Source organism: Felis catus, chromosome C2, assembly GCF_018350175.1.
Source record: "Felis catus isolate Fca126 chromosome C2, F.catus_Fca126_mat1.0, whole genome shotgun sequence".
In the NCBI taxonomy this organism is placed as follows: Eukaryota; Metazoa; Chordata; class Mammalia; order Carnivora; family Felidae; genus Felis; species Felis catus.
Window position 1 is genome coordinate 93,689,745 of NC_058376.1, and position 23,317 is coordinate 93,713,061.

General features: G+C 42.6%; 1 protein-coding gene and 1 long non-coding RNA gene across 7 annotated transcripts in view; one reads left to right on the forward strand and one right to left on the reverse strand.

Moving 5' to 3' along the window:
• Window positions 1-23,317, reverse strand: part of FNDC3B (fibronectin type III domain containing 3B) — a 361,319-nt gene that overhangs the window by 34,734 nt on the left and 303,268 nt on the right. For all 6 annotated transcript variants that reach the window (XM_045037264.1, XM_045037263.1, XM_045037265.1 and 3 more), the window contains 7 exons: window positions 22,638-22,709; window positions 20,387-20,505; window positions 18,584-18,689; window positions 17,508-17,680; window positions 15,386-15,499; window positions 14,900-15,049; window positions 10,721-11,001 (listed from right to left, as the gene is read on the reverse strand). In XM_045037264.1, coding sequence (XP_044893199.1) covers window positions 10,721-11,001; window positions 14,900-15,049; window positions 15,386-15,499; window positions 17,508-17,680; window positions 18,584-18,689; window positions 20,387-20,505; window positions 22,638-22,709 — 1,015 coding nt within the window. The remainder of the gene's footprint in view (window positions 1-10,720; window positions 11,002-14,899; window positions 15,050-15,385; window positions 15,500-17,507; window positions 17,681-18,583; window positions 18,690-20,386; window positions 20,506-22,637; window positions 22,710-23,317) is intronic.
• LOC123380026 lies at window positions 8,600-19,652 on the forward strand. The gene is made up of 2 exons (XR_006585248.1): window positions 8,600-9,263; window positions 17,311-19,652. It is a non-coding gene; the product is annotated as an uncharacterized LOC123380026 (long non-coding RNA).

Here is a 23,317-nt window from a genome sequence, read left to right on the forward strand (position 1 = left end):
TCTCTGACAAAAGTGCAAAAGTAATTCAACGGAGAAAGAATAGTCTTTTTAACAAATGGTGTTGGAACAGCTGGTTATCAGTAGGAAGACAAAACTCAATCTAAACTTTCTAAACTTAACTAAATTCTAAACTTAATTTAGAATGGACCATAGATCTAAACATAAAACGTAAAATACAAAACTTTTAAGGAGAAAACAGAAGAAAATAAATAGTACTTGTTACCTAGAAATAAGGAAAGAACCATACCATGTTGCCAAGGATAAAGAGGCACTACAGTTCTCATATATTGCTAGTGAGAGTGCATAATGGTACAGCCACATTGGAAAACGGTTTTCCTATCAAATTTTTTATTAAGCTTCACACAGTTGTGCGACCCAGCAATCCCACTCCCTCTTCTTTGGAGAAATTAAAATTTATGTTCATACAAAACTGACACACAAATATTCACAGCAGCTCTATCCACAATCACCCCAAACTAGATAAATATTTGCCTCATAGTTTGGAATGTACCAAATACTTATCTCTGATAAAGTACAGTAAAAATTCCATTAGAAAGAACTGGACTTTTCCCAGATTCTATTTTTTATTTATTTATTTTTTCAACGTTTATTTATTTTTGGGACAGAGAGAGACAGAGCATAAACAGGGGAGGGGCAGAGAGAGAGGGAGACACAGAATCAGAAACAGGCTCCAGGCTCTGAGCCGTCAGCCCAGAGCCTGACGCGGGGCTCGAACTCACGGACCGCGAGATCGTGACCTGGCTGAAGTCGGACGCTTAACGACTGCGCCACCCAGGCGCCCTCCCAGATTCTAATATACAAGGGGCTGTCTCAGGTCTCTTGTAGATAGTGCAAAGTAAGTCTCTCAATATGACTTCAAAAGATTAAAATAAACTCTTTCTCACCTCTCAATATGAATCTTGTAGTTTTATGGTTTTAATACAAGAGGGTTTTTTCTATGATTGGAAAATAAGAAATTTTTCTGCAACTGGAGAGGAAAAGTCTTTTAAAAAGAGGTCATCATGATGGTTGGAATTACTACCACTTTTCCCTTCTTAGGAAAAGGGAATTAAGCCAGACATTAAGTTGCAGTCTTTCTTCAAAGGTGTAACAAATTTCCTGACCAACAGCGTTTATATTAATGTCTTTCTACTGTCCAGACTGTCATTCCTTCCCTTTATTATAGTACAGGTATTCCTAGAGTCCAGAGTTCAAGATCCTTTCTTCTGTCTGCTTGCTCAATATCCTCCAGAGCCAAGCTCACCTTCTGTTCCAGGTGAACCTACTGTTTTGTTCTGTGCAGCCCAAACAGCCCTTCAGTACTCTAATAAACAATAGGAAGGAAGGTAATCGGTTGCCTAAGATTGTTATTCTGCTCAAGAAAAAATATCCTGAATCATTTAGAAGAACGAAAAATGAGTTTACAAATGAATTTACAAAGAAGCCAATCCTTCTAGATGTTACTGGTTCCCTGACATGATTTGGAGGGAGGAAAAACACAGATGGTGTCAGCAAATTACTCGAGTTCTAACAAGGCCACACGTTTGAGTGCCCAGCGCAGCGCACCCCTCACGGACGCTCATAGTTTCTTCACTGTGAGAAAGGAAGGGCAGTCTCAAAAGAAGTCAGAAGAATCATTAAGTGCATAAATTAGCACTCTGCAGTTCACCAAAGTGCTCTTGGCCACCTTGAATCCTTTTCTGGCTGAATCAAGATACAAAATAAATGTAGATTTACTCTTTGATTCCTTTTGTAAATTCACTTATTATCTCAAAACCTCTATAACATTTTCATAGGTATCGTATTCCTTACATTTGAAGTTCTATGGTTCTCTGAACTTTTACTACTGATACATATTTGGTAGGCACATAATCTTAGCCTTAAATACACAGATAACACCACCACCACCACCAAAATACGTTTTAGCAGTGAGGCATCCTTGGGAATCCTGCTCATCACCTTGGTGTGACCTTGGGGAAATTACCTAATACCTTTGAGTAAGGGTTTCCTTATTTATCAAATGGGTATAGTAATATCTTCGCTGCATTTACAAAGTTGGTCATGTAGTTAAGATAAGGTATATAAGAAGCATTCTCTATTTTTAAATATTTTATATTTCACCATTCGGCCAGAAAAGGATTCAAGGTGGCCCAAAGCACTTTGGTGAACTTCAGAGTGCTAATTTATGCACTTCCCATTTTTCTGATTTCTTTTGAGACTGTCCTTCCCTTCTCACAGTGAACAGCTGCCGTGAGGGGTGCACTGCGCTGGGCACTCAAACGTGTGGCCTCGTTAGAACTCGAGTAATTTGCTGACACCATCTACGTTTTTCCTCCCTCCAAATTATGGCCAAGGAACCAGTGACACCTAGAAGGTCTGGCTTCTTTGTAAAGCATCCTCAGGAGGCGAGGGGGAGACACAGAGCTCAGAGACAGACGGAAGTGTTAATATCCAGCACGAGCAACACCTAGAACTGGCTCTGTTCAGAGGACTGTGCTCTGGAGCAGGAGCAGTGTTTCCTCTCGCTTTCAGAGATGAGAATACTGCAGCTAAACGCAGAGAGGTTAAACGACTCAACTTGAATGACACAGCCGTTCTAGGTGTTGAAGCCTGGATGTGATATGCACAATAGTACCCCTAATTTCTAGCCTGACTCCATGAGGTAGGAATTACTCTATTGTATAAGTGAAGGAAATGAGGCCTGACTAGGTTCAGCCATGGGCACTAGTCTACACAGCAGATACGGGTTAGATCAAAGTGCGAACCTCATCTTTTTAGGCTCAAAGTCTTTTGTGCATTCTGGCATGCTATACTCTCCTAGTTGAACCAAACACGGTGTCCAACCAAAAGGGAATTTTAATTCAAATCACACTTTCAGTTCAACAACTGCCGTTCACCAATAAAGTGAGCATCTAAGATAGTCAATAAATTTGTTTTCACATTATTGCATCAACTTTTGGCCTCAAAGTCAACTACTTACATTTTTTTTAACTTTTTTTTTTAACTTTTATTTATTATTGAGAGACAGAGACAGAGCATGAGCAGGGGAGGGGCAGAGAGAGAGGGAGACACAGAAGCAGGGTTCAGGCTCTGAGCTGTCAGCACAGAGCCCGAAGCAGGGCTCGAACCCACCAACTGTGAGATCATGACCTTAGCTGAAGTTGGACACTTAAACAACTGAGCCACCCAGGCGCCCCGTCAACTACTTACATTTTAAAATACATCAACTTATCTACAGTTTTCCGTGTAGCCGATGCACTGAACTAACACTATTTAGTTCTAATGATAAAATAACACTAAAAATTGAAATACAACTGAGCAACTGATTAAATAAAGTGAGGCCATGGGGCGCCTGGCTGGCCCAGTTGGTAGAGCATGCAACTCTAGACCTCATTGTTACGCGTTCAAGCCCCACACTGGGTGTAGAGATTACTTAAAAAAACAAAAACTTAAGAAAATAATGAGGCCATATCTTCTTGCACTCTAGTAAAAATATTACATACTCTGAGCCCAGGAGACTGAGAAAACTAAACAAGGACTAAGGTAGTTGCTGTTTGTTTTGTTTTGGGGTGAAAAATACTGCGTGTGAAAATACTTTTCTAATTCCTGTGAGAGCTCACTAAGGGCTAATGAGCAGAACCACCACTGACTTGAACAATTCCAAAGAATTCACCTCAGAAGAAACAGATTTTCAAGTTTTATTTGATTAATTACAGTCTACCCCAAACCCAAACTTGAGCAGTTTTCTAGCTGAAGTAACCTGTTAATCTTAAAATTTATCAGTTTCTGAAACCGTAAGCTCTGCAAATTAAGTATAAGGGCAATGGAACTTTGCCTTCCAATCTAGGCAGGTGACAATGTAAGTCTTGATAAACTCTATCTTGGCCAGGCTGACATGAAAAATCTCGAGTGCCCAGGAGTCTGTAATACCCAACACTATACTGATAATACCGATCAAATAAATTCAATTCAGAAGCAAATTCCTTACAGCTTTTGATTGAAAATCCACTAAAAATATCTACTAGTTCTAGATGCTAAATACATTCCTGCCTCAGAAGCTCATAGCCCTCCACAATGCCCTTTATATATACATATACACACACACACTCAAGTTTCTGGCACTTCACACATTGTAAGAAAAATGACTTTCAAAACAAACCTTCCTCAGCTGGGGAAGGTGACTTCTCAGTCATAATTAGCCATCCCAGTAGTCGGGATGTCTCGAGTGTGAGGGTGGGGGCGATGAGGGGAGCAAGGAAGAGTCGGGGCAGGAGAGGCCTGGGAGCCAAAGATAGACTTTTTATCCCCCATCCCTCCCCCACAGTCTACATCTAATTCTCTAAGAAGACAGAAACGCGGGGCGCCTGGGTGGTGCAGTCGGTTAAGCGTCCGACTTCAGCCAGGTCATGATCTCGCGGTCCGTGAGTTCGAGCCCCGCGTCAGGCTCTGGGCTGATGGCTCGGAGCCTGGAGCCTGTTTCCGATTCTGTGTCTCCCTCTCTCTCTGCCCCTTCCCCGTTCATGCTCTGTCTCTCTCTGTCCCAAAAATAAATAAACGTTAAAAAAAAAAATTTTTTTTTTAAATAAAAAAAAAAAGAAGACAGAAACGCAAAAGAAGGGAATAATCATCAGATGAGTTGTGAAAGAATATAAAATAGTAGCTGAAATAAAGGAACTCCCTTTGAGGGGTTGATGCGTTGAGAGCAGAGTGATTCAGAAGAGGGCTTCCTGGAAGGGGGGCCTGAGCTGGCTCAGATCCGTCCCTTCCACTAAGCTACTTCTCCTGACAGCTCCTGGGGTATGTCTGCTGCCATTCTGTCTCCAAGCACTTAGATCCGCCTTTGACAGGCAGGAAAACCTTACAGGTCTCCCACTGCTTAAGAAATGATGCCAGATCCCCACAGACACCTCTTCCTCTATTCTGGTCACAACCCACCTTCCTGCTCTTTTTTTCCCTACCAAACATTAGCAACACACAAGTTATTGAGTGCTGACTTATTGTGTGTCAGGTCCTATGTGAGTGCCTGGAATCTTCTCTAAGACAGACAGGTAGCTCAAGTTATTATCCCCATTTTACAGATCAGAAAACGGAGGCACAGAGAGCTTAAATAACTTGCCAGAGGTCACAGAGACCTATGCAAGGGACCGAGCACTGAAGTCAAGCTGTTTGATTCCAGTCTGCTACTTCTGAACTACTTAGAATTTGCTCCTAATAAAGTCCACCTCCTCTTGTTAGAATGATTTATGATTCACTTCTTGACAGGCTAATGTAGTGCTTGACCTACAGTGAGGACTCAATAGATGTTATTTTTCGTCACTGTTCTACCTAGCGAAAGGAGCATAAATGAGTGTAACAAATCTACCTTAAGTTTTAGTTGTTTGGTAGCTTGGTATGAGTCAGACGATAATGAGGTTGCCAAAAAAAGTAATCTTAGGCAACCTTACTAACCGCTCAATATGGAGAACATGTAAGGTGACAGTCTTGCTCTGCTCTGAGCCAGTCATCCAGACCATTCAGAGGTCTGGGCACTGCTCTTATTAAAGAGTCCGTCAAGAGGCAGAACTCACCCGATCAAGAGGATGGAGGAAGTTACAGGAAACCCAATAATACAGATTTGAATGAAGTGAGGATGGTTAAGTAGAAGAAGAGACACTATACGAAAATGATGTCTAGACCTCCTCAGCCCTACTAAACTGAAGTCTACAGGAATGGGGCTCAGACTTCTGTATTTTGCAAAAGCTGTCCAGGTGATTCTTATATACATCAACATTCCATTCTGCTCTAGGGAAGAGGTTCTTCTTTTAAAAATAATTTTTTTTTTTTTTTTACATTTATTCATTTTTGAGAGACAGAGAGAGACACAGCACAAGTGGGGAAGGGACAGAGAGAGAGAGGGAGACACTGAATCCGAAGCAGGCTCCAGGCTCTGAGCTGTCAGCACAGAGCCTGACACAGGGCTTGAACTCACAAACCGCGAGATCATGACCTGAGCCGAAGTCGGACGCTTAACCGACTGAATCACCCAGGTGCCCCATCTAGGGAAGAGGTTCTTAAACTTTAACATGCATCAAAATCTCCTGAGGGGTAATTAAAGCGAGTGCCAGGCCTTACCCGTAGAGTTTCTGATTCAGTAGGTCTAGAGAAGTGCCTGATGGTTTGTATTTTATTTTACCAAGATTTACTCACCAGGCCATCTTTTCTCTCTCTGCTCGCAGAGACTAAGACACCATGTGTCAAAAGAAAGCTATGTCTCTATTTTCAACAACATTTTCTTTTCCTCAAACCAAAACACAAACTCCATACCAAACTCAGTTCTAAGCTTAAAAGTAATGCCTTTAAAAACAGCATTGCAGGGGCGCCTGGGTGGCGCAGTCGGGTAAGCGTCCAACTTCAGCCAGGTCACGATCTCGCGGTCCGTGAGTTCGAGCCCCGCGTCAGGCTCTGGGCTGATGGCTCAGAGCCTGGAGCCTGTTTCCGATTCTGTGTCTCCCTCTCTCTCTGCCCCTCCCCCGTTCATGCTCTGTCTCTCTCTGTCCCAAAAATAAATAAACTTTGAAAAAAAAATTAAAAAAAAAAAAAAAGCATTGCAGTTCCAACCAAACCCCATAGGGGGTGTCAGTCAGCCAATGGGTGCTTTTGTAAGCACCCGAACCCTTCTCTGCGTCAGTAGGTTTGCTTACAGAGGTGCACTTTTCTGTCTGGCAAAACAGAGAAAGACAAACTCAGTGTGAGAACAGAGTGTAACTGCTGACGGTTTAAAAAAACAAAACAAAACAAAACAAAAAACCCAAACAAACAAAAGAAACAAGTCCTATCTCCCAGCCCCATGGCCTGCTTAAAATGTTTCATTCCACGCTTTTGTCTAGAACATCATGATCTGTTCATTTATATTTTAACCAATTTATGGAACAGAAAAAGGTGAGGTAAAAGTTGACTGGACTGAAATTATACCCTTAGTCACTTGAAATACTCATTTTGTACCTCATCATAATTATTGTGATTGTGTTTTTGAAACATATAAAGAACAAGACTGTGGGTTGGTCAGACTTCTACAATAAGGTACCCAATTATGTACTATAGAAACTAGCATAAAGTTGCATAAAAAAAGATCTTAAATGGGAATAATGACCTTAATATCTTAACTCGGAAACAACCCATTTATTTATTGCTCAGCCAGCAAGGACAGGCTAACTCTTTGGTGGAGCAGGTAGGGTGAGTACAACTACATCCAAAGATTCACCTTTCCTAAGTCATGCCCTTCTCATGCAATCTGTCTAAAACGGTATCTTCGAAACTTCCCTATAAGGTTAAAAAGGGACCTTCCACATTCAGCTCAATATACTAGCCTTACATGTTAATACTGAACTCTTTATGCTATATCCATTAAATACTTTTTAAATAGTCCTGAAGTTTTACTATCCAAATCTTTTTTTTTTCCCCTAAGATTTCATTTTTAAGTAATCTCTCCACCCAAAACTGGGCTCAAACTCACAACCCCAAGATCAAGAGTTGCCTGCCCCACTGACTAAGCCAGCTGGGCACCCCCAATCTAAACTCATTCTTCCATAGTCCTTCCATTACTAAACCATTTTGTGTTCTCTAAAATAGAATTATTCGGGGGCGCCTGGGTGGCTCGGTCAAGCGCCTGACTCTTGATCTTGGCTCAGGCCATGGTCTCGTGGTTGGTGAGATCGAGTCCCATGTCGGGCTCTCTCTCTCTCCCCACTCTCACAATAAATAAACAAACTTAAAAAAAATAATAAGATAGAACTATCCCATGAGATACTTTTAAACATGTGGAAGTTTGTTTGATAATTTCCACTGTAAATGACATTTGATCATTAATCAAAGATTCCCTGTATCTGTTCCTGCACTAAGTCTGTGAGTTCTAGGTTTCCTTCTAGAAGTCATCTGACTGTATGTTGAGTAGTAAGAGCCAGCATTCCTCCCTTATCATCCTTCCACAAATCTTAAAGTTTACAGTTGGCACAACGTCTGGAACAAAATTCACAGGCTAACATTCTGCCCTAAAAGGCTTTCATGATTTCTGATCTAAAACATTCAGGACTGACCTGAGGACTTGATTCCACTCTGGGGTAGATATGGGTGTGGATCAGAATGGACACAAAACCATTCAGTGAGTCCCTGAACCAGTGTGGCTTCTTCCTTGTTTTTCTTTTGGCCCTGAGGGATTAAGGTCAGGCAGTATTCGGCACAGCTGGGGAATGACATTCACTTAGTCATTTTACCCCAAGATCCAGCTCACAGCAAGGCTTCCTTAGAGTATCATCATTGGGGAAATTCCCTGAAGTCAAGGTCTGAGTTTAGTCATCTCTGGATTTCCTCCCCACCTGGTTAGAGTGCTCTAGACACAACAGACACTTAGCATTCAGTTGGCAAACAAGAGTGAAGACTGGTGTTTTGAGAATGGCTAAAAGGCTAAAAACGAAAAGAATGCCCTCGGCCTGCCTCTTCTCTTTGTAAGTCATATCCCCCTTTATCTAGTTGCTGTCTCAAGTCCCACTTCAAACCATCCTGATCATCCAGGACCCTAGGTCTTCCTCTCTGAAACACCAACAGGATTCTGTACACTGTGCTGTTTTCAGCCCATGATGTCACAATAGCCTACTACGTATGCTACTGTTGCTATTTAAGTGCCCCTCAACTCTGTGAGTGCTCTGAGGGCAAGGCCAGTCTATCACTGTTTTACAGACCCACAGTGTATATAATGCTGTGTCCCAAAGAGATTTTTTAAAATAATGTAAGACTACAAAAAGTGAACAATGCCCCCTTGTCATTGTTTTGAAAAGTAAAATAAATCTAGTTGTATAAATTAGACAAAACAGATTTGGTAAGAAAGAAAAAGAATAAGGGTGATATGATCTGGCAAGATGGGGCTTTTGTATCTTCGAGTGCATTAGCTGATTTCTTTCTTCAGCTTCTGGGAATATAAAAAAGGTAGTCTGTCAGACCACAGAACAAGAAAACACAGCAGAAAAAAAATAATGAGATGATACATCCTTTTGTAGCAGCAAGTTTGTTAGCCCGTCCTTCACTCCCTCCATCCTACCCCAAGAAGAACCACTTTTGCTGGATGGCACGATTGATGATGACTGAAATTGCAATGCATACTACTGCGCACCTAATACGTACTGTTGGCTTCTAAGCATTTAACATTTGTGTATTAACGCCTTACAGTATGCTTATGAAGGAAAGAATCTTGTCCTCATTTTATGGAAAAAAGAAACTGAAACACAGAGACGGTAAGTAACCCTCCTAAAGATATAGCTGATGACCTGAATCTGAATCTATACATTTCCCTCCTCAAGAAACATTTACAAACATTCCTTGGCTTACGATGGGGTTACATCTCAACAAACCCATTATAAGATGGAAATATTACAATTCAAAAATGCATTTAATACACCTAACCTATTGAACACTGTAGCTTAGCTTAGCCAATGTAAACACTTAACATTAGCCTACAGTTGGGCAAAATCCTCTAACGCAAAGCCTATTTTATAATAAAGTACTGACTCTTTCCTAAAATATACTGAACACCGTACTGAAGGTGAAAACCTGAATGGCTGTATGGGCACAGAGTGGTCGTGAGCACATCGGTTGTTGACCCTACTGACCGCGTGGCTGACCGGGCGCCGTGGCTCACTGCCACTGCCCAGAGTCAGGAGTGACAGCTTCACATCATGTAAGCCCCAGCCCAGGAGATGATCAAAACTCAGTTCCTACTGATTTGTGTATCGCTTTCACACCACTGTAAATCAGGACTGTCTGTAACCTGACCAAGGGTTAGAGGGCACACCTGAGTAACCACAGACGGTTCCTGTGCTCCTCTTACGCTAGTCGTGCACTTTTCGTCTTGAGGGAGTTGAGGCAACTTGGAGACGTAGCTAAATAATTTGAAATTTTAAGAGGCCGTGTTGGAGAAAAAGATGGAAGGTGAGGTGCCTGGCTGGGAGAGGACTCCAGGGGAAAGAAAGAATGCAGATGCCAACTGAGCTTTGCTCAGTAATGTGTAATGTAACTTTTTCCTCTGGCCCCTTGTGAAGGCTGAGTAAAAAGCTACATCACAAATGCTTTGTAACATTGTGTCTGCTTTGGGGAATGAAAAGAATGGTGGAACCCAGCTTCAGAGGTGGGCAAGTCCACAGAGAGGACAGAGGGCGCCCACAGAGTGACATGAGTCACAGTAAAAGTATAAGGAAAAGTGGTTGCTAAGAGACTAAGAGGGAGGAACTAATTTAAAGCAGTAGGTGAAATTCTCCCTCGAGGGTTACGAATTGTATAAATTTGTAACAGACTCACAAAGTACAAAGCAATACACGCTTTAAAGCTGTATTTTTCATTTATGGGGCGGGGCGCCTGGGTGGCTCAGTCGGTTAAGTGTCTGACTTCAGCTCAGGTCATCATCTCACAGTTTGTGGGTTCGAGCCCGAGCCCGGCGTCTGGGCTCTGTGCTGACAGCTCAGAGCCTGGAGCCTGCTTCGGATTCTGTGTCTCCCTCTCTCTCTGCCCTTCCCCTGCTCACACCCTGTCTCTCAAAATTGAATAAATGTTAAAAAAAGAAAAAAACGCTGTATCTGCATTTAGTACTCTTAAATATATTAAGAAGGATTAGAATTCAGTCGTTTGGCCTTTAGAACCTGAAAGGTCTATATGCTGATGTGTTCATGCAGCTCTATTTCTGCTTCCCTGCACTCACCGATAGGTGGTTTCTGGAAGGAGGTCTTTTATAACATGGGTGGTGGTATTGCCCACGGTGATGCTAGTGTCTCCAAGGTCAATATTGTAAGCGAGGATTTCAGATCCATTATTGCACGGCTCTTCCCAGTTCAGTACAAGGCACACAAAAGGTGAATCAGGGTAGGCATTGAGGGTCTCCTCCTCCAGAACACAGAGAGTGGAGACAGGGTCAGGGGCAGATGCTGGTGTCTGGCAAAGGACAAGCTCACTATACGGTCCTGCTCCAGCTTGATTGACAGCCTAAAAAGACAACAGCAAGACAAAGTCCACATTACCCCACCGTAAATTCTGAAGCCTCCGTGTTAGGCGCTATTACAGAAATCTGACGTTAATACACAGTTTACTTCTAGAAACACAGGTAGAAAGAAATCTCAGAAAACGTTCGCTTTAATGACCACTTTCCAAAAAACCGCCAATGACACCTTCTCTGTTAATAAAGCAGAAGATAATATCACCATCGTCACCTTTTATAAAACATAACTTTAAAACAACACTTTGTATTTGCCTGGCCCACTTCAGGCTATATATGGTCCTGTGGCATCCTCACAGTTACTGTGGGGTGGGCACTAAATGGCAAGTCTTCTTCTAGTCTTTTCCATGTGCACGAGTAACTCCTATCCATGGCCACTCTGACTCTATCACCTCCCAGTCTCCCCCTCACTTACTCTGCTCCAGCCACACTGGCTTCCTTGCTGTTCCATGGGGACACCAAGTCTGCTCCCACCTCAGGGCCTTCGCAAATTGCTGCCCCTCCGGTCCCGGAACCTTTTTCCCTAGACATCTGCACAGCTTGCTCAAGCATCTTCACGTCTTCTCTCAAGTGCTGCCTTACAGTGAGCCCTCTCTGGACACCATGTTTAAATCTGCGGTCACCCTACCCCACCCTCACCCCCTGTAATCCTCATTTCCTATTTCCCTTCTTTATTTTTCATCACCACGTTTATCACCACCATGAGAATGTAAGTTGCATAAAGGTAAAGTTGTCTGTTTGGCTCACTGTTGTATCCCCCAACAGCTAGAACAGCGTCTGATACAGAGTATGTGCTCAATAAATGTTGTTAAACTTGTATTTTTTCCCCTTTAAAAACATTTAGCAGCCTCCTTACAAAAGCGAATGCACTCTAAACTCTAGTTCTCATTTAATTCATAGGAGAGTTTAGAAGGACAAATTAGAGAACTAAACAAAAGTAGTCTGAGCTCTTAAAGGTTCAAAACAAAAGTTACAACACTTAGGTACTACTGTTAATCTCAAAGAAGTTCGGAGCATCCGTTTGCTGACAAACCACTTGTGAAACTCTACTGTAATATTTTCTCATACCTACTTCCATTTCATGACAATACTCCAACTCTCTTTTTTGGTAAAATTTTAATGTCATGATTTACTTTAAGAATATATAGAGAGATTTCATTCTTTAAGACAAATTTATCACAGGGGCGGAAAAATAAGACATCATGAAGCTCCCTGTTCATATCAACCATGTACCACAAGGAAAACACACGGCTTTTAGAGTTGCAGCTGAGTTCAACTCTCGATTCCATTATTTACTAACTGTGCAGTGAGCAGGCATACACATATGTATGCATGTTGTGTGATCTTAGGCAAATTAGGATCTTCTGAGCCTGTTTCCTGAGATGTAAAATGGAGACAGCAACACCTAATTCATAGGATCATTGTAAAGATTAAATTGGTCAACATGAAAAATCCTGGCCGTTAGCCAGTGCATCCCTGCTGGGGAAGGCCAGAACAAAACAGCATTTTCTTTTCTGTTAAAAAAACAAAACAAACAACTTTCCTTAAATTTTGAACTAATTTTAGATTTACAGAAACGTTGTAAAAATAGTACAAAGAAACTTGTGTATATCTCTCACCTTTCATTCCCTAATGTTAACGCCTTATACAACTAGAGATCACAACCACAAAATTAATATCGATATAATACTATTAACTACATACAGATCTGATTCAAACCTTACTAATTTCTCCAGCAATGTTCTTTTTCTATTCCAGGATCCCACTCTGGATGCCATATTCTTTTACTACCTTCATTTCACAAGAAATGTTTTCTTGATTTATGCTACTCATTATGACCAGTTTTCAAAAAAAAAAAATACAAATAATTTGGAAGATCTCTCTCTCTCTCTCTGTATTTATTTATTTATTTGGGGGCAGGAGAGAGAGAGAGAGAGAGAGAGAGAGAGAGAGCGAGCTCTCCAGGCTTGATCTTGTAAACCCTGAGACCATGACCTGAGCTGAAATCAAGAGTTGGACACTGAACCGAAGGAGCCACCCAGGAGCCCCTCAGAAGAATCTTTTAATAAAATAAATAAAAGCATGCCTCTAATATATAGTATGTCTCATGTGAACAGTACTATTTTTGGTACTTGTTAATTAAAATACCCTTAAGGAAGCATATCAAAGTGCAAAAATTCTTGAGCAAAACAAGAAATGTTTTACCCAATTTTTATAAAACACAATATAAGTATTACAACGATTTAATTTTAAGATGCCAAATATTCAAAAAACTATTTGTCTGACTTTGCAGTGTGTTAAGTAAAATTAATCCATGAAAATAATTCATATTTGGCCTACATGTGCCAAGTAAGTCAATTTAGGTTGAGGAGATCCCTTTCCTGACAAGACGGTACTTCTTTTGCATAGTGATGGTGGTCTGAAAAGAACTACCCCCTTCACAGGGTCTGATTCATTTTATGACAAACAGGTATGGACATCTGAAAATGTTTTCTACTCCTCACTTTCAAACCAGGGAGGCAAGATTCTTATGCAGGCTCTATTCCTACTCTAGTCAATGTATGTTTTAAAATGCCAATTTGGGGGAGTCAGTGCTAAGTGACAGCATATACCCTGAAGGGGAAAAAAGGAGAACATTTTCAGGAGAGACCCAAAACTCAAAAAGCATAGTGAATTTTTTTTCCTGTGGTGGCAGACAGTTCTTTATTTATATCCTGCCTTGTTCCAAAAACAGGAGTGTAGCACATATTTTATAACCTTTTCCCAATGACTCAGCACTGCTATTATAAAGATCAGATAATGTGCCATGACCCTGAGTCACTGACGAGTTAATTATGTCCCAGGTGCTCCATTCAAGAAGGAAGGAACGTGTATAACAAAAGAGTTTAATCAGAATGTTTATGAAAAAGCAGCCTTCAGAATTTAACAGAGAAGCTTCAGTTGATCTGGAAAATTAATTAATGAAGGGAATATTTTCTCCAAAGAGGTCAGAGACACCGATATGTTCATGGACTTGTAATCAGCAATTTGATTCATGACTTAAATCAGGTGGAAACCTAAATCTGGCATCTCTGCCTTTTTATCTATTTAAATCTAAACATGTGTGAAGACAGAGTTCTCCAAGGTCAAGAACCACATCTGACTAATCTTGGTATCTCTCCTCTTGATCAGCCTGTTCACCCTTTGATTCTGGCACAAACTATGTTACCAAACAAATGGAAAGAAATGGACAAAGAACCCTGTTTTCTAAGGACAATTAAGGCTTTACAACGGGGGAAAAAATAATCACTTATCCAAGTCAGTAAAAGTAAACTCATGACTACTGTCACTTTTAGGGGTTAGGCTAAGAAGCCAACTGTTCTTCATGTTACTCTATTTGTAACCAGCCTTGTTAATAATGGTCACTGAGAAATGGGAGGTGGATCCTGTCATCTAATGCAGCCTAGTTCAAATCACTCTAATGTTTGTTTCTGGCTCCATTTAACAACTGGCATACACGTCTTGTGTCTTTTGCCAGTCTTAAGTGTCTTTCCCACTGAAACATGCATCTCAGGGGAATTCACAGAGAAGGAACCTTCCCTAAGGAGCTGTGACTGACCCCTCGGCCCTGGATTTGGTCACTTATTCAGTGAGTTCACAGACAGGACACAAGGGTGGAAAAAAGGAGAGTGGTGCAGAATTGGATTTTGTCCTTCTGCTACAGGACCTCCCAGAGAAGCAGACATTAATTATAAGACCAAAACAATTCGATTTATTTTCATTTAAAAGGACTCTTCATTCCATATCATCCGTCTTGACAGTCTCCATCACAAGCCTTTGGGTCACTGCCCCAGAGTCCTTCATGGAACACCTGGGTCTATGAGTAACATCGGAGTCATGTCAACCTACCTGTAGTCTACAGCAATATTGTGCAGCGGGCAACAGGTCCCTTATCTCAAAGCCGGTATCTGTCCCGTGATAAATGAGTTCTAAGGATTCTTCATCTTCTCCCCATTCCAACCTGTACTCTGAGATGTCGGCACCAGAGCTTTCTGGACTCTGGAAAGCAGAGATTTAAGTAGTTAATTTCACTGAGAAGGAAAATCCCATGATGTTTGTGCTCAACTAACTAAATTTAGGGAAACAGAGCAACACGCCCCTGGGTATTTCAAATACATGGAAGAGAAAGGCATGAAAGAGTAGTCAATTTCCTCTCAGTTCTAACCAGTGGTAAAATTTCCACAACTCCAAGCGATAGAAGCAAGCGCCAAGAGAGATTAATGTGTAAAATCACCTACATGTGAATTATAGCTTTGTAGGTTCCTCGTAACTTGCATTTGGGGGCAGATCAAGTACAAGAAACAGAAATCGATGCAGAACACGTGCCTGACTTACCTCCCAACTCACTAGGACACATCCATCAGGCGTAAAAGAAATACAAGGTGCTTTGCACTGTCCAGGAGGCCCTGCAGCAGTGGTAATTTCTGAGACATCAGAATAGGGGCCATACTGAAAGGGAAGAACACACACATGCCTGTATGTATAGTGTGAACACACACGTGTGTGTTCACACACAAGCTTATAACCAAATAAGGGCTAGACAAACACCATCATCAGTACAACTGATTAGAAAATATTGCCTAAAGGTTTTCACTTTCAATTGAATGTGCATAAGGTTTCTTCCTACATACACTCTCTGAGGGGTAGATGTCTATTATGTATGTATTATTTCTTTTTATTCAAAAGGATCAGAAAGTTGGTTTACCAAACATTTCCCCTTTATTGTGCCCTCAGAAACAAAACCATGCTAATTTCTGACGCAGCATGGCATTCTGTTTCAACATGTCTCCCAGGACAGCAAAGAAAACTAAGTCAAAGATAACTAAGTCAGATGTACACTGCAGCTTAATTTTTAGCACACAAGAATCGACTCGAAATTGGTTATCCAATTCTGTGAGCCGTCAGCACAGAGCCAGATGTGGGGCTTGAACTCATGAATCACGAGACTGTGACCTGAGCCAAAATCAGATGCTTAACCGACTGAGCCACCCAGGCGCCCCTGGGTAACTTTCAATGTAACAGGAATAAATTAAGGCTGATGATAACATTTTTAGATGATAAATTAGATGATAAATTAGATAAATTAGATGATAAAAAATTTCTTCTTTGACAGAAAGTAAAACTCGGAGCATCAGAGTGGCATATTTATCTTTGTTATGGCAGAGATGCCCTGCACAGCTGACAGGGAAAAGAGCAAAAACACCAGTAAAACATTTTCTGCAGCATCTGTGGTCATCACCTGCCACTGCTTTTTAATTATGTAAGCTCAGGTGCATCAGCTTTCTTATCTTCTCATCAAAACATTGTTATTGGTTAGATCCACTCTGGTTGTCGTCGTCCTCTTCTTTTTTTTTTAATTTAGATAGTTGTACTGTGTCTGAATTTCTTTCCTAGCTGGGAATTAGAAGGAATCCAGCTCCTGCTAAAGGTTTGAGATGCTACTTCAGACCAAGTGTTTTCACAGTGTGGCCAACAGGAAATAGACTGGAGACCCACGCATGTTCCTCTGCCAGGCTTGCACAGGGCTACCGAGAACGAGAGAAAATCACCAACTTCATGCTGCTCTCAGTTGTGCTTTCTTATTTTTAAAAATCCCATCAATTAATTATATCTACTTATTTACATGGAACCCATCTGTACAAATCACGAGTATACCTGGCAGTGGGGAGGGGTACAGCAGCAGCCTGCACCAGAAAGACAGTTTCTGGTTACCTTGTTCTCATCATGAATCCCACCCCCCCAAACCCACATTACTCTGCGATTTAAAATAGGGGTGTAATCTAGGGGCTCAGTCAGTTGAGTGTCTGACTTCAGCTCAGGTCATCATCTCGTGGTTTACAGGCTTGAGCCCCACATCGGGCTCTGTGCTGGCAGCTTGGAGCCTGGAGCCTGCTTCGGGGGTTCTGTTTCCCTTTCTGACCCTCCCCTGATCGTGGTCTCTCTCTCTCTCTCTCGCTCTCAAAAATAAATAAAACACTGAAAATAAAATAAATACAATATGGGTATAATCTAGACACAGACTTCCAATCCATGATGGGCTGAGAAGAGTTCTCCGGTCTTCATTTGAAACAAAACAAAAACCAGAAGCTGGCCTCCCTGGCCTCTACCCCACTCCAGTTCTAAAAACTGACCTGAGATATTGCTGCGTATAGAAGGGCAAGGCTTCTATAGCTGGGTAAGAAGGAAATTGTTTTGAAAACAACCCAAAATAGCTAAAGGGTGATGTTCTTTCTTAGTAACCTTGAACTCTTTCTTCACAGAATGATTTGAAGACAGAAATTTCTAATGATGGGTCAATATGAAGTCACAACAATGTATCAATTCAGAAATGAGATTCACATACCCTTCTTTAATGGCTACCAAGGCTGGATAGATACTGCTGAGGAATTTCGGGGGGGAGGATACGGAAGTGTCAGCACCTTGGTATTCTGGTTATGATGCACAAGCCTGTACTCACCCCTCCGTCATTCAGAGCCCTCACCCGGAAACGATACACAGTTCCGGGGAGCAGGTTGCCCACGGTGCACTCGAGCTCTGGCCCATGGTACACCTCCGAAGCCACATCCTCGGGTTCCGTCATCTCCACACTGTACTCTGAGACCTCACAGCCACTTTCTGAGGCAGGAACGTCTGGGAATGGAGAATGCTTTTCATCTTAGAACATTTTTATGCTTCCAGTTGAGCAGCTCACACCTGGTTTCCCACAAGGTTTGTAACACATCGTGTGGGCGGCTGGTCCTCAGTATCTCTCCTACAAAAAGGAACCCTCCCCTCCCCCCAAAAGAAAAGCGATACGGAAGAAAAAGTTTCTGAAGGATGTTATCCGTACTTTCCAAACTACATCTAAGTACATTCAATTACTTCAACAAAATAATTTGGAAACAACAGAACCCCTTGGCAAATGTCTACACTGTAAGACAAGGAAGAAACAGAGGGAGAAAATCTTCTCTCTAACTTAAAACCAAAGGCCACGTTAAATCAAGATAAATGACCCAAGGTTGGCACAATATTTTATGACGTTGTAGACACGAGTAGTGGCAAAAAAACAGTCTGATGGAGTTGTGCAGGTTTGTATTTGCGAGTTTACATGCTGCAAACTGCTGTCACAACAGGAAATGCTTGTACAGCTCAAATCCATACTGCAAAGTGCCAGGGCCCACATGTGACAAAAGACGAGGAGAATCAGAGGTCACCTTACGAACCTCGCTTTAATCTCTACATTGCACGCAACTTCGCTTTTGTGAATAGAGTTGAAAAACTCCTGGGAAAGACTGGCTGCTGTGCAAGATTTTCTAGGCAAGTGTCCTCTGAAGGACAGAGAATGCCCAGTGAGCGTAGCTCCCTCAGGATGAGCGACGGCGTGCCTCAGAACACAAACCCAAGCCAACACACATCAGACAGACAGCGGACATTTTCAACAGGAAGGACTACGGTCGTTAGCAGACTGCCAACTTAATCACAAAGCATGAAATCTCCAATTCCATCTCCAGTTGTCCCAACCGTCAATGTCAACATGAAGATTTGTTCACTCACCCCACTCTAAGTGGACTTCTTTGTGCTTTGGTCTACCCAAAACCCTCGGTGGTCGACACTGACCTGGTGCAATGCTTAGTGTGCGAGCAGGGAGACTTTCAGAGCACTGCAGGAGAAACACCGGAGAGAACCATCTCTTAGTTACTGTGAATTCACCAGACCTCTACATCCCAGGCAGATCCTACCCTGTAACTGAACATGCTGCCCAAAGGGGATCACACGGTGAATGTGCACACTTGATTTCTGTGCAGAAGGGCCTTCTCTCGTGTGCGTGTCAGGCGTGAACATACACTGCATGTGGCACTGGTAAAAATGCTTATTTATGAAGTCAGATTCGTAGCCACGGGTTGTGTATTCTAAGCACACAACTGCTTTCCTTTAAGCCAAAATTAGAGAGATCTGTCGTGAGGACAGAAGAGAACACAAAACAACAGCTGGATGACATTTTTAAATGGTGCTATAAACGGTGAAACCATCCACATACGGGGGCAGAAGAGCAAATAAATTCAGTATTAATCAACTGAGTCTGACATTAACCGGCAGGTTCTTTTAATGCTAAAATAAGCGGGCCTCCTTTTAGGAGCTGATTGTGCAAGGCTGGGGATGTGGAAGTCGACTGTCTGCAAGAGGAGAAAACAAGGTGCAACTCTGCAGCTTGGCCAGACTCCTCCCTTTTCCCCGAGAAGAAGTGCTGCAGGGGAGAGGTACCCTAGACACCTCACACAGGAGGTGCCTGCTGACCCTCTGGGGCCTGGATGTGGGGACAGCCCACCCAGGGAAGCACTACAGAGAGCTCTGGCGCTGGACGGTGGTCTAACTGGACCTTCTTTTCACAGTCTGTCTATGTGGGTAGCCTAAACATCACGGCACTGCTATCCTTGCGGGAAAAAGAAAAACACAGGACACCAGTGGAGGTGTGCTGACTGCGGACTGCAAAGCCAGGCACCCTAACGGCAAGTCTTCTTGAGAAACATAAACCCAGCACAGGGCTATAAGCTACCGTCTCTCACTATTAATGGTTTCAAACCATGATGTGAAACATCCCTACGATGAAAATGGCTTTTTACCATCTTGCCTTTCATTCATTTCTGAATGCGCGTTACAGCCAGTTAGTATCTGATTTCTAGCGCACTCCCTGTGTATTTCTGAGGTTATTTTAAGCCTATGAGAACCCTTTGTGGTCGAAACCAAGGCTCCTGACATGTTAGCCGATCTCAGGTCAAGTAAAGAGCGGAGAGCAAGGGATATGCTGCTGCCTACAGGTGTGTAAGTTGGGCACTGCACAACTGCAATGGTGTCACTCAGCTCAGTCGTCATAGATTTGTGTGGCTTTTCCAGCAGATGGCAGTAAAGCACCTTGGGGAAGGCGCATCCCCTGTTCTCACAAAACTGCCAGGTTTGGTAACAGCAGAGCTGTGCAGGAGGTCATGTCTTTTTGACCCTGAATTCTATCCTTTTCTAGCACTGCAATAACTCAGGTTCTTCTTATTTAGCGAGACGAATTCCGGACAACACTCAATTTTCAACCGTCACCTGGGATCATGCCAAAGTCTTCCGAGAAACAACTAAGTGACAAACGCGCCTTGACAATTCCACAGTTTAGCTGAGAATCACCCGGGCTTATCTTTCATGTCCTCCGAAAACGCAACTGGAAAAAACTCTTGTTTTCATTTCCTGATGTGACCCCGTGGCAGGCTGTGCTGTGACGATGCATTCTAAGAGAGTAATTGTCTCGTGATGTTACAGAGTGGCTGTCTGAACCCGACCCAAGAGGTTTTCCTTTCGCGCCACGGCAAAACCGACCTGACTGTGTCCACCAGTACTGATGCAGCACGCTCGGAGTTTGTACAAAGTGCCTGGTTTCAAGTGGGTGAAAGTGTATTCTGTAGCCGATCCGCTGTATGCCACCTCCCACTGGCTCGCTGTAAAATAAGACTCGCGTGTGAGTTTGTGCCTCCTGCAAACGAGGAACAGTAGCAGCCATTCCTGAGGGGAACAAGCTCTAAGCGGTTTCCATGAAAACCAGCATCTCCTATTTTCTTTTTTTTTCTTTTTTTAAATAGCCAAGGGCCCTCTCTCCCTTCCCTTCCCAAAGTTAAATATTTAAAATGACACGGAGTCATTTTTCATACTTAGTACTGCAGGCTAGACTACTTAATACCACCATTATTATATTTGCTGACTATGAGGTTTGGATGCTGGAAACCACAGAAACCCGTCGTTGGCACGGGGGGGGGGGGGGGGGTGGACGGAAACGGAGACAGAGCACGGGGTCAAGCGAGCTGTGGGATGGTTGTGGCGAGAGAAGGCCTTGGGGGCCAGCTGGGTAGGGGAAGGCTGCCCAGCCAGGAGGCTCCTGGTCAGTCTGGGACATGCTCAAGAGTCCCTCCTGCTCTCACGTGCTGGAGGGCATGGGGGCTGAAATCTCCCCATCATGCACAGAGTCCTTTGGGGAAAAGCCTGCCGTCTTCACAGAGCTCATGTAAGAGACAAAAATGGCTGGGAGGGTGACGAATTAAAGATGATGCACTCAGGTGACCTAGTTTTCTGGCCACTTCTCGGGACTAAAGAAAGTAAGCAGGGCCGCTGAAGGCTGCAGCGGTCTGACTGCCCGGTAAGGCTGACGCCACCAGGGACAAAGCATCGGGGGCTGCTTCCCCCGGCCGCCCGCCTCGCAAATCTGGGCTGCTGCAGGCTTCCCTCCTCTGTGTCGCTCTCCTTAACAGAGCCACTCGTCTGGGGGACTATTTCACCAAGGCCTTCTCTCCATGAAGTTGTTTCCAGGAAAATATTTTCCCCATTACCCAAGACACTTTACTAAAGTAAGTTTCCCTCGGCCACTTATTAGGACAGATTTACAATGAAGTCACAGGCACCAGGGCCGTGGGGGCCGTGGGTGGACACTAAAAAGCGTTATTAGGACATCGCTGGCTAGAAACCTGGGAAGAGGCACACGGGAACAGGGATGACTGACAAGATTCAATTAATCACCCACTTTATGTGCTGGCAAAGCTGTTAACTTTCAGTAGAGAACGGCGTCTAGTTTGATTTGATATCATCAGCGGTCAAGAGAGTCACGAAAATGGAAAACATGCTTTCACAAGGAGCCACGGCAGACACCTGCCTTCTCTCTTCGGTAGGTTTTTGTAACGTAAAAAACTAAATCAAATTTTTAGCCCAGAAGAGGACTTTATGATGAGAACAGCTGTGCCCACCTCAAAGCATCTTACGTTCTTAGTTCAAAATAGAAGCGGACCGGCTCGGAAACCAGAGCTCCAGGTGGTCACCGCAAGTAGAGGGCAAAAGAGCAGCCCACGCCTGCCCGGCTTGTTCGCAAAAGTCACCGTCATGAATGGTTACGGGGATTATCAGAATGGCGAGATAGGTCGTTTTAAAAGTTCTGACGGCTATTTTTTTTTTTTTCTATTAAAGCCTGATGAGTTTTACTAGAAAAAAAAGATCGAGTATTTTTAAAGGCACTTCTTAAGGAATCTGATCTTTAACACTGTACTACTTTAATCCACATAGTGCACAAGTGATGACAGTCTGACTCAGACGTCACAAAGATGGAAAGGCATTTGCTAAACTTGTCAGGAAAGTGGGACTGTGACACTGTCACTCTCTCCCGATAATACGATGTTTTGTTTGCCATCGCTGTACGTGGGAACTTGTCGATTACCAAACTCGTCTGCTCTCTCCACCTTATCCTTCCTGCTGATTGCTTCTGACACTCCCTCTGCCCGTAAGAATTTTCAGAGAAAGTGTGCCAAGACAGGGGATGAAAATTTAATTATTCGATTAATTAGGACCTCTGGCTTAAAGAAAGGACACGGAACATTTAAAAACATGATAAAAATGTACATTTCAAGCATACCCTGATCCCTGATGCTGTGTGTAAAAGAGAAAACTGTAAGTACGTGATTACGGTCTATTTGTTGTAATGGCACTACTGGTAGAATTGACGGCTTCCCGCTATTACCATACAGATGTTTTAGGACGTTAGAAAGTAGAGGTTGGTACTGGATTTGAGGAAAACAATTTCCTAAAACTTCACCTTCAGAATTTCCATCAGTAATCTCCAGCAAGTACTTGAGTATTTCTGAACCACCATTATCCTTGGGAGGATCTGGAGAGTAAGCAGATGCCTTATTAGTTATGAAAGGGCATAGATTTTTATTAACAAATATCATTAGAAGACAGAAAACATGTCACATTATACTCCTTAATTCTGAATTTAAGCAAAAGGTATAATAATTACTGTATTACTCTTGAAAAACAAAAGAAACAAACAAAACCACCAAGAAGCCCTGAGCGCTATCAGATTATTTGAAGTTCTTAGGTCTAGAAACGTCAGTTATTTAGCAAAATACGAGCAAAACTCAAACTATGAATTAATTTTTCTAAGAGTTAAGTTAATAAATCGACTTTGAGAATTCTGAAGCCTGCTCTTTAACATTCAATAATTTTTATAGAAGATGAGATACGTAACTCTTTTATTATTTATTTTATTCTTTACCTCACTTAGATTACCAGTGACTGGATTCTTTTGAGATGGAGAGGGAAGGAAAGAGAAGTGCAAAATTTACTGATAAAATAAACAAAACATCAACACGTAATAAATATGTTCCATCACGGTTTGCCACTAAGCATACTGTATATCCCAAGGGAATCTGATACGCAACCGAATTTGTGAGTCGAGAACGCACCAGACAGGTGGTCTGAGGAAGGGGTGCT